General features: G+C 37.8%; 1 protein-coding gene across 4 annotated transcripts in view; it reads right to left on the reverse strand.

Annotated features, from left to right (window-relative positions):
• Positions 1 to 17934, reverse strand: part of CAMSAP2 (calmodulin regulated spectrin associated protein family member 2) — a 78945-nt gene that overhangs the window by 37132 nt on the left and 23879 nt on the right. For all 4 annotated transcript variants that reach the window (XM_035332713.1, XM_035332711.1, XM_035332714.1 and 1 more), the window contains exons 3-4: positions 775 to 936; positions 45 to 128 (exon numbers count right to left, since the gene is read on the reverse strand). In XM_035332713.1, the coding sequence (XP_035188604.1) occupies positions 45 to 128; positions 775 to 936 (246 nt within the window). The remainder of the gene's footprint in view (positions 1 to 44; positions 129 to 774; positions 937 to 17934) is intronic.

The raw sequence follows: 17934 nt of genomic DNA on the forward strand, positions 1-17934 counted from the left end.
TGAATGTTTATTCTTGTTCAAAGGATTTTAACTCTTACACCTACCTTTTGACCTCCTGCAGATTCTGCACTGTGATGCTCTTTTAGCTTTTGCTCCTGTTCCATTATGTCTTTCAAATGTTCATTTACCTAGAGACAAAATAGCTTATTCGGTGGTCTAACAAACTGTAGAAATTGCAAGTTTTCTAAAGGTCTTTAAATCACTGAAAATATTTAACACATATTTCTGAATCCATAACCCTGAAGCATAACCAGCAAATGTCAACGTTTCAACTGCATTTTAGGTTACTTGCTGTTAGCTTTACATTGTACAAACTACCCTGCCCCTTATCATGCTTCATCACATTTGATTAAGAGTGTATTGCTGTCATTTGATTAGATTACGTGGTGAAGGTAGATCACTTCAGGCAAGATGCATTCAAATACAAACAGAACACCTTGCATGATAAATTACACAATATTAATTTAACTCTTAATAGGGCCAACAAGAGACCCTCAACCAGTCATCACAGAATATCAACATGATAGTCAATACTTCAACGTTATATGTAGTATTACTGTATTTTATTTGAACTTGTCATTTATCTTGTTCACTTAACGTATTTACCTGATTTCTGCAAACTTTGCTTTTTACTATCCACACACAGCAGATGAAACAACAGTCTGCAACAGGTGCAGTTTTGATAGACCTGTGTACATACATCTCCCTATCCATCTCTAATTGAATTATACGGGCTACAAAGAAAACCTCAGCTTGCTTTTCCCATATACATACCTTGTTTATCCAAAACATGACAGCATCCTCAATGTCATAAGGTAGATCTGTAGCTTGGAAGAAGGACGAATACTGCTGAGTGCATGCAATTACTTTCTCAACGCTGACCATCTCTACAGTGTATGCCATCATAAGAGTATCGATCATAGCCAAGTGAGCGCTCTACAAAGAGAAGCAGAAATGCCTCATCACTTTCTTACTTACTGTTTGCAAACATAGCTAGACATACACAAAGACCATAACCGTAAGAGCTACAAGTTTTCTGTCTGTTTTTCACTTTATTGAATCAAAGACAAATGACAGAAATATGCATAGTGGATTTGAGAAAGCAACACAAAGCACAGGAAGAACATTGACTAAAAAGTGATTGGAAATTAAAATAACTTGTGTAGTAAAATCAACAAAAGTAATTAACTTGGTATTGAAAGAATAAATAATTTTTATGATTCAAACATTAAATCACTTTGATGTTTTATCAGAGCCAAAGAGATCTTCTGAAGATTTCACCCTAGTGAAAACAACCCCCCTGCCTGATCGATGTTATTTGTACTGGAAATAAAAGCTGAGACTGGCTGGCAAACAACCATCATTATCATGTGTAAGTGGAGGCTTACCTATTTTTAAACTCATAATCCAGGAAGATGATACAATAATAAAAACCTTAAGTAAAAAACAAAACAAAACAACAACAAAAAAAAAACACGACAGAAAACATTTATTTTTATTTTAGCAAGCTAATTATATTATACATAATTCTTTCCTCTGAGGGTGGTACTGGCACAGGCTGCCCAGAGGAGCTGTGGATGTCCCATCCCTGGAGGTGTTCAGGCCAGCTGGGATGGGGCTGTGAGCAACCTGGTCTGGTGGGAGGTGTCCCTGTATGTGGCAGGGGGACTGGAACTGGGTGATCTTTAAGGTCCTTTCCAACCCAAGCTGTTCTCTGATTCTATGCAGATTAGCTATATATGCACAACTAGATCTACAATAGGCATATGCTAATAAATAAAATATATCTTCTGTTAACAGATATGTTTCTCCTGATATGTATTGAAAGACAATGGCTATTTCACATTTTCTAGTAATTAAAAAAAAACGACAACAAAACAAAACAGGATTTTCATTAGATTCTTATGATTACAAAAGTGATGTCAATTTGTAGAGGCACTGTCTTCTGAAACACATGCATTTCTGTTTCATGATTAGAGAACAGTAACAGCTTTCTAAGTATTAAGGAACATTTCTCCTGAACCAGAATGATTTCCAAAGACGCTATTTTTGAAAACATTGCCTTTAAACATATCTCACATTGCAAACAAAGACCCCAAACACTTGTTAACACCATCACTTCAGTTCAATTCTGTAGGAAAATATTCATATAAATATTTCACAAGGTAGCTTTTACAGCCATGGCAACAGCAATGAACGACACGAGTCATGCAGCAATACACTATAATCATCACAGCTGAGGCTGTACACACACACACAGTTTATTCCAGAATTCTGAGCAGGGAAAAAGACGAACAGATTCAGATTTCATGCTGCCCTTACTGTTTGTATTACTAAAGAAAGTGATGATGCTGGCCTCAGGAGCAGACAGCAGCACACATCATTTTTTACGCAGTTAAGCTGCTTTGTTTGACAAAAAAAGGCAGACTATACTTACTGTATATATTAACTAGAGATGTTCACAAAACTGTTCCTGATAGGCAACCTTCCTGGCAGCAGCTTAGGCTCTGCACACCCTGGATGTGCCCTGTGAGCCCTTCTGCCTCCTGCAGACTCTGTCCACGCTGCTAGCACAGGCAGCACGGCCAGGCTGGTAACCGGCATCACTCAGCGCTTCTTCGTCCCCCCACAGGACGTCCGTGCCCATCTCTTGCCTATAGAAGGCTCATTCCAGCCCACACATCCTTTCTCTTCGGCTGCCTGCCACCCTCCCCCAGTAACTTGGGTGCCTGCCTGAAAAGATGCAGGGAGCAGACTCCTCAAGGACAAAGGTGGGCAGTGCTCGTATTACTGAACAAGAAGTCAGTTCACAGACATGGCTGTTCCCCTTGTTCCATGGTGGGCTCAGGAGCTGAAAAAGACCTGCCTCATCCTCCTGTGTGAGGACACACGGAATTAAGGCATTACAGCTCCTCGGTTAAAGACCCTACGCGGCTTACCTCAGAGCAGAACAGGTGAGAACTCAGGTAAAAGTTGTTCACTTGGATGTATGCTGGCTTAAGTTTTTTCACCTTAAAAGAAGACCGCTGACTGGTTCAGACCCTAAGCTAGCTTCACAGACACACTTATCAGAAGACATCCCTGGCGATGAAGGGATGCAAAGGCAGGCTATGTCAGGAATCTTTTGGGATGGGGAGGAAGCAAGTGCAGCAGGATGAGGCCTAAGAAGCGCCAAGTGCCAAGGAAGCCAGAGGCCAGACTCACTTCCACGCTGGGTACAAAATCTGGCTCTACCCAGGCGGGCTTCCAGGAAGCTCTCTACTCTTTCCCTTGGAGTCCTGGTAGAAACTAGCAGGTATGCAACATAGGTGACTGGAAAACTGCACCCTAGTGTGAGACATAACCGCTCGTCACAGCGTGTGTTTATACACAAGCTCTCTGACACACTTGAAAGCTGGGGAAAGGCCAAAGGCCTACACATAAATATGTTCCAAGACACAGGGAGGGAAGTACATTGCCTTCTCTGTGGCATTTTATCAAGAGATGGAAAAAAAATCATTGAGCAGCTTGGTTCAGAGACTTCAGAATTAGGTTATGAAGCAACAGCTGAAAAATCACATTAAACGGCATGGTACTGCAGCAAAGTCTGCCCACATTATAGAGGGAAAAATACCTATGGTTGTGCAAACAAATTGGTAAACAGATGATTCACATCTTAGAGTCAGTATCCATGGTATCTATAAATACAGAAAATGGCTGAAAACATGATTTAAAGGAAGCAAACTCATTACACTGTGCTACACAACTGAAACTTACAAAAATGAAACTGAAGTTTCTGTCAGTTGCAAAAATGTTTTTATTTCTGGATATATACTTTTATGGAAAATTACTTTCTATTCTTACTTTTGAATCTCACACAAACATTTCTGGCTTGACTTCAGATAAGTTTTCTGATTTAAGCTGTGACTTTAAAAATAACCCCTTGCCTACATGTAAAACTCTTCACTCTACCACAGCATTCACACAAACTCCACTTAGTGCTGAAACCCACAACTTAAAATGCAGTCCATTTCTTCTGCTCCAACATCGACATATTCATGTGTTTAATACATGCATGCAACATTGCCCAATCTATGTCTGATACAAATGTTGTTGAATGACTGTTTGGAGAGAAAAACAATAGAGAAAAGTTCAAAAACCACTGCTATCACTCTGAAACTTTATTCACTACTTGTTTGCTGCCTACCAATATGCTCAATAGCTTATAAATGCATTGAGAAAATTAAATTAATGACAACTAACTAGCTGAGTCACCTATTTTCAATGTTACTAGCAAATTATTAATGAATTGCAAACTACGTAAGCAAACAGAGAGAGGAATGAAAAGGATGACCTTAGACAGTCTGTACTATCAAAACAAGGTTTAATCAACTTTCACACACACACACACACACACCAATGGGATCCATGTCACAACAGTTTTCCTTATAGTTCAGATAGGACACTCAAAAGGTCATTTTTATAGAACATTAAAAATAAGAACTTTAGTCAATTTGCATCTATGATCCCGAGAAACAATCCACAAATTTACTATTTTTTGCCAGCTGAAAAAGCAAATTTTATTTAACAGACTTTTACTGTACTAATTAAAATATTAAAAGTTATCAAATATGAGTTTTCCCCCCAGAAAAATTGCAAGCAACCAGATAACAAATAAGATAACTTACACCTAAAATTTTTATTTTTATTTTTTAATTAATTTCACACAGTTCCACTGTTTTTTTCCCTACTTATCCTGGAGAAAGGCAAGCTGCATTCTTTTATATCTTTTGATTCATTATGCTAAACAAGAAAGAGTACATTAAAAACTGCACTAAAAAAAAAAGTAATAACCTACTGTTCCAAACACAGGGTTTATCAGTTTTAACTGTTGAAGTTCTGAAAAACAATATTAAAGTTACTGTAGAAATCAAGTTCCATTTTCTGTGAATCTCACTGAGCAGTGTATTTTAGGAAGAGCTACTAAAGCAAAAGGGAGAAGTCACTTTTACTAGAAAGGTCTGCAATATGACTGAACCTTGTTATAAGGAGAGATCTTTCATACCCGAAGAGAAACACCAATACCATTCTCAGCTGGGCAGAAACTTGGATCATTTACTGAGCAATGTCTTCTTTCTCCTCAGAAGCTGTAATACAACATCTGAAGGAGCTCCCAGGAGCTGCTGCTGACTGGTACCAAGATGGTACTCTAAATACTGCCATTTCCTCCAACACGTCAGAATTCTAACATGCAGAATAAAAAAAACAGGCAGGATATCACACTGTCATATCCCTCCCACATCCAGAACTGCAGCAAAGCATATTTCAATAAATAGGCATGGTTTTGAAAAAAAAAACAACAACAACACACTTTTTAGAGAAATAAAAATCTTTATTTTATACTAACTTTTATAGACTGATTTACAAAAACGTTAATCTTTTTTCTTTTTTTCCTTCTAGATATTTCTATAATATATCAGCAGCGATCAACATAGGAAGTAATGAACTTATCACAGCAAAACTCTGTTATGCTGAGATTTGGTCTAAGCCAAATTAAAAAAATATATGTATCTTCATTCCTTGATCCTATCACTACAATGGTGCTAAGTACTAAGATTTTGTATGGCACAGTAGGAATTATTAAAAAAAATACAAAATGCTATATTCTTAGAGAGACTTTATTTTTAAGACAAACGTGGTTTTGTCTTTCTCAGCTACACCCTGCACAGAATATAAGAGTTTTAACTCAATAATCTCATATAATTACTGTTTCCTTTCTGCTTCTTTAATGTAGGTTCCACAGCTTTATTTTCTGCTACTGAATAGTTCAGTAAGAGGCTTACTGAACTGTAGAGTTATTATTCTGAAGCATCACTGCTAATGCTTTCTGTCTGCCTCATCTTTGGTTACAGAGCTTGCTCCATCTCCCTTGAAGAACTGCCAACAACTTTACAGAAAAATGTACTGTGGAAAAGGTGTATATGATACTGTACACACACATATACTTAAGGATAGATACTGCATATAATAGACACCTCCGATATTATTACACACTACTAAGGACAGTTATCATATTCCATTAGAGGATCCAAGTCAGGAGGTCTCTTTTGCCCTGACCCTCTAGGAAAATCATAGATAAAACCACTTCCCAGTTTGGTATTTGAGGCAAGGGACAGAAAAAATAAAGAAAAAAAGAAAGAAAGTAGAGGATATAATTGTTATCCTCATGCTTAAAACATACACACACACATACAAAAACCCTAACTCTTTCCTTGATTCTTTTATTGAAGAAAAAAATGTCCCCTAGTCTCACTATGCTTTGATAGACAATCTTTGACAGGATATGGCTTTTGTAAACAGAAATACATATTTATGTTCTTATGGAAACTCATCATGGTTCAAAACGTTTTTGACAAGAATTTTGTGAGTGAATTTGGTCACATTTAGAAAAAAAAAGTCTTTACACTGTAGTTTTCACTTGCACAATAAAAATGTATTTCTTGTTAAACTCTCTGAAGATTTTGCCTAAGCTGGACTGGGCACTTGAACAGAGAACAGAAGAGATCAGATCACTACAGTTAACTGAGAGAATGTTTTATCACCTTTGTACCAATAGCTATACTTGTAGCCAACTGTGCATACCTGCTGAAAAAAGGTTTTGGATCCATGTAGTTCTCAAAATACAGGAAAAAAAAAAAGAAAAAAAAAAAGGCAAAAAAAACCAAGCTTGGATCACAACGTTCACATTCAGCATTCACACCACTGGAAACAGCGGCTTCAGTGAACAAAAACATACGGAGTAAACTCCATGGGCTGGATGAAACTCAGCCAGAAGATACTTCATACAAGCACTAAGACTACAAATATATTAAATGTTTAGTGCATTCTTAAAAATAGCTGATCTGTTAATGCTACCTCTAAGTATCATTTCCTAAAATAAAATGGCAATTCTCATAAATGTTCTGCCAGTATATGCCAGTTCTTAAATTAATGTTGAATTTCCTGTCATGATTACTACTGCAGGTTATTTGCTAGATAATACAGAACAAAGATAACTGGAAAGAAACAAAATAAGAAAGAATACAATAGCCAAGAGATCATCCCCATAGAAAACACCACTGGATTTATAATTGTTAAGGATCATATAGGCTAACCACTGTAAGGCACGTACTTGAGGAGAAAAGAGAATTAAGAACACCAGGTGGCTGATACACACACTAAAAGACAGACAGGAACAGCAAGTGAATAGAAGATTAAACTTACAGGATAACAGCAGCAAAAGGTGTGTGAAGACCATGGTGGTGATCTCCTCAAACATGACATTAACCCACATTTCTGGATTCTGCTTGAGTTCTATGAACTCTATGGTTTGAGGTAGCTTTAACCCCCAAGCACCCTTTCCTGAAAGACCTAGGTAATCCAAGTCTTAAAAGAATCTACTAGAATAATGAGAGGACCATCTATATTCCAATTCTCATTTAGGAGTGGAAAAGGGCTGAACTGCAGCTCATATCAGGCCAAGGCTCGATACTGCAGGAGGTGAGGAAGGAATTTATGAGTGGAGACAACGGGCAATAACCCTACTACAAACTTCAAGGTTATTGCTTCATTTATCATGTATTTGTTTATTATGTACTAAAATTGAGACAATTCAGATACTTTAGAGGGGATACGTTCAAAAGACTGATCAACAAAATGGAACAGTCAGAAGTATTCAATCCTGCCATTTGTCACAATTTTTGCACTTAATTCTTTACTTGCCTCACACAATACTTATGCCTAGCACAATTCTAAAATAAGCCCAGTTGTCTAGTTATTCTTGTCCTGCAATGCAATGATCAAGTTGAATTACCTCACAGCATTTTCATGAGGAACAAGCACTTAGCTCCGATAAGATGCTTGTTCAGCAAGAATGGGCATTACTGAGTCATGCTAAACACATCGTAACAGGTTCTACAAGGCAGAGGGAAAGCTTTTATTTTCACTGTCTATTAAAACCTTCTGTATTTGGTTAACTTTTTAAATTTGGTAATCAGTTACATAAATGTACAAAACCATCATGGTTTGATTCACTATACATACTTGTCACATGCAATAATTCATTTCTAAAAATAATTTGTTAAGTATATAACCTTGCTGAGTTAAGCATTTTGCTAACAGTTCTCCTGCCTAAGGTTTCTTCATAATGCTTGTTAGGAAGTTCAGTAACTTGATCTATTAACTCAACCCTAGTTAAATCCTTAACGGATTCCCAAATTCTTTTAGAATCATATCACCAAGTGGGACTTTGCCCCTGAACCCTTCCAGGTCTCCTCAGTGTGAAAAAAAAATAAAAAAAATAAATAAAATCTTGCACAACAAGCACTGGAATCAAGAACTAGCAAATGAAGGTCATTCTATTATTTTTATCATTTCAGAGTTTCACTCTACTTAAAAAATAAAAATAAAAAAAATATTTATGTATCCCCCCACACACACTGCCAAGAATTACTCCAGAAATTGGCACTTCAGTGCCTTCATATCAAGTGCTCAGTTTCCCAAAATAAAATATTTGCAGTTACACAGGCTAAACTAAAATGAGAAATTAATGCAGGATAACTGATAGCAAGATGAGTTATACACATTTAGAGGAATAAACAGCACCAGCCTCGAGTTTCCTCGAGTATTTTTCTTTTGCTGATAATTAAGGATTTTGCTAGACCACACAGTCAAACCCTGTGCAGATAAACTAGAAACAAAAAGTAACATAAAACAAATTTTTTGTGCGTGCACAAACGTGCATTGTTTGCTTGTTCTTATACTGTAGACGTTTAAACCAAGAAGAAACAGTAAGTATATAGAATACCATCTGAACTTCTCGTGTCACAATGATCTCCACCAATCTTTGCAGAATATAGGAGCTGGGAAAAAGACAGACAGGGCTTTGGTTGCAAACCACGCATATCCATATACAAATGGGAAGTAGTTCCCTCTTCCTGACTCACTCATACCTGCATAGCAATGCCCTTGAAAGCAGTGGTTTAACTTCTCTGGCAGCTCAGCTAAGCACGTCCGGAGGCTGTTGTCACCAGGTAGTAGTACCCTAGCCTGTTCATCGCAGAATGTGTGCTCAGGAATACCACTACTGTGTGGAGACACAGGAGCAGAGACAAGACAAGCCATGCTGCTACAGAATTGGGGGAGTGAAGAGTTCAGGTTTGGGTGGTGTTCTATAAGTATAGGAAAGGGAGAGAAAGAAAAGAGGCTGAGATCCCAGGATAAAAGGATATGTAGGTCTGGGGTACTAATTTAAGGCAGTGACAGCAGAGGCCTGTCTTTTCCAGTGCACAACGCACTGTGCTCCAAGTTCATTGACAAAGCCACCCACGGGCCCCTGGAGTTTCTGAGATGTTTTGAAGCCCGCAACCCAGACTTCTAGTTAACTTACTTTCCATTAAACTATCAATAGCCATTTCTGATTGACAAATGAGAGCTGTGTTCCTCAGGTAAGTGATGCAGCGTGCTTTCTGACTGACGACACTTCTGTTTTGCCTTTTCCTTACCATGAAACTGGTTCTTTACTGTCACACTACTTAACATATCTCTTTCTACTGCCCTATGGCCTTGGGTTCTGACAAAGTGAGGTCTAATAATGAGCTCTTCTGCACAGAGCACTAATTACCATCATTTTTCTCTTTTCTCTCATTAGTGTGATGAATAATATGATACACTGGTTTGTAGAATTACTGTGTTTGACAAACACCAGAGATTGGAAGGTTGATTACTCATTGCAATTTAGGATGATTCTCAGTTTTACATAGAATGTAAGCAGTAGATCATTTTCTACAATTTGCTGGAGCAAAACTCAAATAATATTTGAAAGAACACTTCAAGTCAAAGAAAACCTGATGTTGGAAGTGATATCTGGATTTGGTGTAGAGCAATATCCTCAAGGCAGGTCCAGCAAGCTCCTGTTTCGCAGTGGCTTCTCCAGTCACATTCTTGATATCAACAAGAATGGAGAACCTACATTCTCTTTGGGCACCCACATACCTAATGTCTTCCATCACGTTAAAGTTTGCTGGTTTCATTCTCAGTACAAAATCCCAGCTTGAGGAAAAGTATATGGCTAAATTAAACCCTACAGGAAGACTATGCAGCTCATTTGGTTCACTAAGAGAATACAAGACTGAGCTCTCAATCACTATTTGATACAGGTAAATACAGAGCACTTGCTTTCATGTAATAAAAGAAATCAAGTTAGCGGTGGTTCTCTCGTTTCTCAAACCAAAAATGAGTGAAATAGGGCATTCAATGGAAATCCTCAACTCAAGCCCAGTATTGTTGCTAAAACAAACAAACAAAACCCTGCAAAGTCATCCACAACACAATCAAACACAAGTTACCATGCTGTTGCTGTATTTTGCAATATAAATCAAGTATTCCTTTAATAGCACAAACCATACAGACTTCAGCCCAGCATAATTCATCCTACCATAAAATATCTAAGGTTTTATCAGACAATATGAGAAATGGGAAAACAAATAGGATGTTATCTTTCAAAAATTGGAAACAAGCTTGAATTTGTCTGTGAAAAGCTATATAAAAGGCTCCTTATTAAATTCCACTCTGCCTTTTTCCTTACAGGTTTTTTTCTACATTTTCATTTACTAATGTTATGGTGACACGGCTTCATCGGCACAGTGTTGGGATCAGCCTAGCAGGGTAAAATTTCAGCTACTACGTTCTACTCCCTTTCCTTAGGAAATGTGCCTCACAGCTGAAAGGTGTGTGTGACTCTTGCCCAAATTCTATACTGGAAATCAAGACTCAGTGAAGACATTTTAGGAAGAATTTTTGATTGTAAACGAAGGCGCTTTTTTTTTTTGTTATTATTTTTTTTTGCAGAAGTCATTTCATTTTTTTGAGGTGGCCAGTTTTCTTGGTCCAAATGTGTATTTGTACTGTTTGTTGGGCAAATGTACATATCTAAGCACCTCAGATCTACATTAATCTAGGAAAATACTGGTTAAAGAATTCAAAACATTATGTCTGGTCATTCCAGCATGCTGTCTTTAAAAAGAGGGAAACTAGCTTCAATTTTTATATGAAAACATATGAAACCTGCCTGCATTTGCATATGAACATTCCTTACTAAGTCTTTATTAACCATAAAAAAGGCAGAGAAATACAGTCATTATACCCCTTATTGTAATGGCAATTACATTAAGAATAAGAATTATTTGTCCTTTTCCTGAAGGGTTAATAGCAACATCACATTTATTAACCATAACATAGCACAATAAGACATGAGAGGGAAATTGACCTCGTCGAACATTTTCTTTTAAAATAACAGCCAAGGTCAAAAGAAATTTCCCAGTCTCCTACTTAAGAGAATTCTACCAGCAGCATTAAAGAAATTAAAGCAGACACAGGAAATTACACTGATCATAAGAAACCTGTTTCCCTATGGCTGTTCTTGTCGTAAAGCCTTGTAGGTGACAAGCTGCTGACTAATAACATTACTAAATCAGACAGCTGACCAACATTTTTTCATCTAGTGATTAAAGGATTGTGACAGGCCAGCTGTAACAGTGGCTGCTAAGCATGGAAATGGTCCACAGGGATGCTATAACCTAGGTTGGAAAGGTGCACAGCGTTGTTTTGATAAATGTATTCAAAAGCCTTTCCACTTGTTTGGTTAATCCAGACTAAACACCAAGCTTCCTTACAACTTATCTTGAACATCTTCAAACAGGCTATGATACAGGCTTCTGTTGTCAAGAATCTCTTCGCTTTGAAGTTAATCTGGAATTTAAGGCATGTCCTAGTAAGGGGATAGAATGTCTTTCTATCAGCTTTTCACAAAAATGGGAAGTTCACTGGAATAGTAACTGAGACTTTTCCTTTTAGAAATTAGTTTGGTGAAGGCGTGGAAAATAATTATAATACCATCTTCCCTAAGCACATTTTCTTTCCATGAAGCTTTTTTAAAAATCAGAAGTATAATTAGTATGTGGCCCCATAGAAAACACCAGAATGCTTTTTTCCCCAAAGGTGAAGGACGTGTCAGGAGCCCACTATGAAATGCTGTGAGTACCTCTTAGTTAATTGGTAACCAAGATAAAAAAAGATGCCTGGTCTCACGCTTCACGGGTATCTGATTGTAAGCTACACTTTTTAAGGCATGAAAATGCCTTAAAAAATGCCTCTCTCCCCTCCACTTCCCTTTGGTAATGAAATAATTGCCAGTTTATGTGTCTATTTAAAGATTAAAACAAGAAAACACACTATCATGTTCTCATTCCTCATGCCTTTTTGGTTTATAATGTTATTCCAGGAGGTGTTGCATAATTAGTACCTCTCAAAATGGTAAAGTTAGTTGCAGCAATATTCACATTGGAGTAAACAACTATTTTCTTTGGCAAAATACCACTCCTCCTTTTCTCCCCAACCGAGGCAAGCTGAGTAAGAGGCTGGGATGATAAATGAAACTAAACCAGACAAAACAGCTGAAGACAAGAACAGAATACAGAAACATGAAAAATCTTAACTCCTACCCTTTCATTTGCGAAATAGCACTTTTCAATGACTTAAGATGGCGATCACTGGAATGCATGTAGGCATTTGCTGCGCCTCCAAAACCAGTGGTAAATACCAACGGCATTATTCGAAACCTCTGCTACAAGCACAAGGGATGTCAGTGCATGTTGCCCAGAAACCACACAGGCCCTTGGCATAATGACAAAGTCTTTGCTTCAGCAAAATGAATGATCCCATGCTTCAGCAAAACAAATGATCCCCATTCTCAGCTATTAAATGACATTATTAATCACAGAATCATAGACAGGTTTGGGTTGGAGCCCACCTTTAGAGCCCACCCAGTTCCAAGCCCCCTGCCTTGGGCAGGGACACCTCCCACCAGACCAGGTTGCTCACAGCCCCATCCCAGCTGGCCTTGAACACCTCCAGGAATGGGGCACCCACAGCTCTTCTGGGCAGCCTGTGCCAGTGCCTCACCACCCTCCGAGTGAAGAATTTCCTTCTAACATCTAATCTAAATCTACCTTTTTTAGTTTAAAACCATGCCCCCTTGTCCTATCTGCCCATGCCTTCTTGAGCTGGGGGAAACTATAAAGAGGGGTGGAGAAGAGAGGATTCTGGAAAGCCAAATATTTTTAACTATTCTTCAATAGATTCAGAAAATGACAGCCATAATTAAGCACCATGTCCCACCAGCAGTGCCACGTGCTGCAATAGTGAGATCAGTGCAGGCCTAGTGCAGAAGATACATGCAAGTGTTGTGTGTTTAAAAGGGTGCAAATCCAGGCTAGAGTCAGGCAGTTTGATTAACTACACTGTTTTGTCAGGGTGATGGGGCACAGTCACAGAACGAGGTCTTTGTTGGCATATTTGGCATCAGAACATTTTGGGGAACTTAAAACAGTTTTGCTTGGACGGTGGTGTGAACAATAAGGACCACAGGGGAATGACATCATGGCAGGCCAAAAACTCCGGAGAGATACTGCTACAAGAACTCCACTAATATTTTTTATTTTTAAATGGGGCTAAATAAAGCAATGTAGAAATCGTTGTTCGCTGAATTGTCCAACTCTGACTGCCTTATTGCACTTTGTGCTTTAAATGTTTGTGTTTTCTTTTCCAGACCTCCTTCTCACTAAAATTATAAACCGACAGACATCTGTTCTTTCTTTACAAACATCCCAACTCTGTAATCCCATAATCCCTAACTGGGAAAGGGTGATTATTGGAAGCTCGTCTGAACTGCTCATGAGATGCATTACTAAATGTATTAGCAAACACAAGTCAGCAGCTTGAAGTATGTGCCATCAGAATAAAAGGCAGGAAGTGTAACATATGTTACCTGAGAACCCAAAGGAAAACATTATCAAACCTAAAAATCTGTCTGTCAGCACGGACAGGCCAATCCATTTCAAAAAAATAAAAATCAGTATTGCAATTAGCACAAGATGGCATGGACACCATTAGGAAAACTGGTATATAATTTTCTAAAGAAGAAATAGCACATTTAGTCACAGGTAACAGGCGATACGCAGTGTCTGTTCAGTCTACCCAATAATCCAAAACAGTAAATAATTCTGCTGAAGAAAATTAACACACTACACACTATAGATGGACAAACACTTAGCATACTCAAGCACTACTCAAAAGATGAAATTCTCTTAGTCTCTGATGCTCTAAACAAATATTTTCATCTGGAAGCCTCAGTTACAAAGTAAACAGTAGATTTAAAATTAATCTTTCCTGCAGGTGGAGCTGCTATTCTCATGAAAGTGACTTAGGGAGTACAAGTTGGGACCCTCACCTGTTACTGCTTTAGTTACAGTGATCCTGGTAGTACAATGAAAGAAAGTCCTGAAGATACTTCACTGCCAGATTTTCAAAGAGAATCAATTTGCTTGTTCTGCAGGTCCTGGACTTTGATTGAAAAGTAAGATAGAAGAAAAAAAAAAAAGCTTTTTGCTCCCTCTTACATATATAGCACACAGTAATACAACACTTCTCAAAGAAAGGTATTTCCCTGAGCTGTGCACCACAGAATTCATTTTCACCTTGTCTCTTCTCTTCTAACCTTTAACACTTTACTACTGAATTCCACGTGGACTTAGTGCAATACTAGTAGCTGGCTCCAATGCAAATATCACTTAACGCATGGTTAGAAAAGCATTATCAAAAAAAAAGACAAAACAATTATCAAAAGCTGTAACTTCCCGTAATATATTCTGATTTCCTGTTTTAAACCAAAATACATGATTCTGCCCCAGAAACTACAACAATAAGGTAAGTTATACAGTCGTGCCTAACGATTTGCAGTGTATTATTTTAATCTACACAGATGCCACTGCAAGAAGGACAGAGGAGGAGAGGTGGGAGTTATACCGCAGAAGAAAATCATTTATCATCCTTCTGTAAAGGATATTCCTGGCAATAGGCATAATCACAACATGCCTACACACAGATCTTGAGGTCTCTACTTTATTGGGGTTGGCACAGAGAGATGATACCTTTTAGATGATACAACTGAAGAACTTTCAGGAAGGATCTCCAAGCACTCAGCTCTAGTTATCTTTTGGTAACAAAATAGAAGGAAGTAGAAAGAAGTCAAGTTGCTTGATGAGAACAAAGCTTTGTGAATTGATGCACTGTGTTCTTTGGGCTCAGCAGTAATTTCACTTCCCTTTACCCTCCTACCCAGCCTTCATTCCAAGCCTCCTGGAAGATCCAGTTGCCATCCTGAGCACTCTAATCTCTCCCATTTTTCCTCAGACCTGCATCCTGAGGGCCTTCTTGAACAATTCTCAATAAAGATGCTAGTTAAGTGTTCTCTGAAAGTAATTATGAACGAAGACCTTCATAACAGAAAAAAGTGATGTAACTGGCAAGAAAAATGGACATTTTTCACCACAGAGAACGCATTAACATTTTAGATTACAGTGCAGGCAGTCTTTTGTGCTGTTGCCCAAGCTCTCAGCCTTATAAAGATGGCTGGTTGCTCATTTCATTGATGACTGAAGATACTACATTTAAAGAGAAGAAATAATGGTGTGCTGAGAAACTTCTCAACCCTAACATGATCACCCGTGAGATCAATTCAAATGTTGGCCTGAACTTCTAGTTGAGCCATCCTGAAAGAGATTTCATATTTTTCAAGAAAACTGCAAATGCAGAAGAGATCACCAGCGATTCTGTAGGTAGTCTGCCTTAAGTACGCTCAGTGTTAAGCTGGTGAAAATTGTTAGTCACAATGATGTTGAAATTTTATAACTGAATGCTGTTGATAAAGACGAAGGGGTTGACAGGAGATATGCATATTTAAATTCAGACATGAAAGCACCTATCTTCTCCAATCTTTCTCAAAAGCAAAAACATGCTTTTCGTATAAATATTTTACCAATATGCATCATTAAGTTTATTTACTAATTTAGAGACACATTAATCATGATTCCTCAATGGAGTTCATTGTATAAAGAGATGCCTAAGATAGCTGGTTTAATAGAAGATTAATTATGATCCTCCTAAAAGCATATAGCGTCACTCTACTTTAAGTTCAACAGATCATGTATTTATTCATCCCGTTCATATCAGCTGCTCGATGCTTTATCTCCCATCATCTGTTTGTTGCACAGGCTACTGCTTCCAAGGTCACAAAAGGCAACCCTTTCTGACCTTGCTTGCACTGCCATCTGAAGTTCGTAGCTCGTTGGGATCAATGTGCAACACCGACACTTTAAGTTGAGTAACTGTTAGAATGGATGGTCCCAAAGTTTTATTTTCTTCCAGTAGTTTCAGTTTCATGGAAGCACTGATGTAAAGAGATAATTCAGTATGAAAGATAGCTTATATATCTGAACTGTGGTCTGCCCCTGCAGAGACTAGTACCTGTAATCGTTTCTGCCTTCTAAAAGGTGTATAACTGATAGCCTCTGGACTACCTGCAAGTCTGCCAATTTCATGCACAGCCTACATCTTCATCTCAGAGACTAAAGCAAATAAATGAACAAAAAAATGTTGTATGAAAAAAACAATTTAAAGAGGATCTCTTTGTACATGTCGTGCTATTCTTTCAGTAACACTAAGAACACTGGGGACATTCCAAACAACTAGAAGCAATCAAACAATGGATCGTTATTATCATTATTATTATATATTTTTTTTAGAGTCAGCAGACAATACCGATAATTTTAAGAATCCATATTCTTCCCATCCCACGCAAAACAATTTCAGAGTCACAAAGCAGCTTGGTTTATTAAAAAAAATATATAAAAATAGTAATTAAAAAAATGAACCTACGCAACATAAGCTACTTTTAAAAAACTCATTTATAAATGTAGCTGAGAAGCACAAGGCATCTGACTTGATACTAATACATCCTGATTAAATAGAATTTTTAATTCTAGATACACTAAGTGGAGTTATAATCTGGTCAGCTAAGCTTAAAATGGGACTCTAAGCTCCAAATCATCACTGAATATGTGAATTCTCTGAGAAATAGCACAGGGATGAGCTATCTTGCCATTTCTTACTATTTATCTTTATTAATGGCCTGGGAGAAAGACTCATCGCTGATCAGGTTTGAAGAGAATGCAAGATTTGTGGGAAAGGTGACTAAGGAAGAGAGTGGATCAGAGGAGTAAAGCAATCAATTCTCAAATTTGGAGGGTAGGGAGGGGGCCGAGAAGAGAATCAAATAAACCACAGTGAAATGGAACGGCCCACTTCAGAAAAAAAAAAAAAAAAAAAAAAAAGCAAGCTACATTTATCATAAAGTTGGTATCTTTTCTAATAAAAAAAAGGTTTAAAATTGCTTGAGGAAAATAACCTTAAGCTTAAGGAATTGACACTACAGCCACATGTATGATAAGAGCATAATTGTGTTTAAGTCATTAAGACATCAGATCTTGTTAGAACAAGCAAGGCTGCATTATCCTTCTCCCTCCCCAATAATCAGTACAAGCCAATAATACCAAGCCACATGTAGCCTGTTACATAAATTCTCAGTCTCCCTGTGTTCTGGGAAAACCAAATTATCCCTCCATACCTAGAGGCTTATGGGTATTATAATTACTATTTTTTTTTTCAGAAGCACATAGTACTTGAGGAGGATTGGGATTTTCCCCCCCCCCCAAAGCTCTGACTTGGAAAATTAAGAATTTTCTAGCATATGCACGTTGAGACTTAAAGAAAATACAATTCATAATTCTAACTAAAATTTAGGGTGAGGAGAAAAACAACAAAAAAAAACCACTGGGGATTACCTCAGGGACACCATAACACCTTAGAATACACCTGAGTTGTTTATTTGACTGATGCAGTTATTGTCTACTACCCTAAAGCTGACAGCAAGTTTAATAAGTTAGCTGAGCAGGACTTTCAGCACCAGGGACTTCCTCTCTAGCAATCCTTTACTAGCCTCTGTACATCTCTCTTCTTCAA

The sequence above is a fragment of the Oxyura jamaicensis genome, chromosome 8 (genome assembly GCF_011077185.1).
Source record: "Oxyura jamaicensis isolate SHBP4307 breed ruddy duck chromosome 8, BPBGC_Ojam_1.0, whole genome shotgun sequence".
Lineage (NCBI taxonomy): Eukaryota > Metazoa > Chordata > Aves > Anseriformes > Anatidae > Oxyura > Oxyura jamaicensis.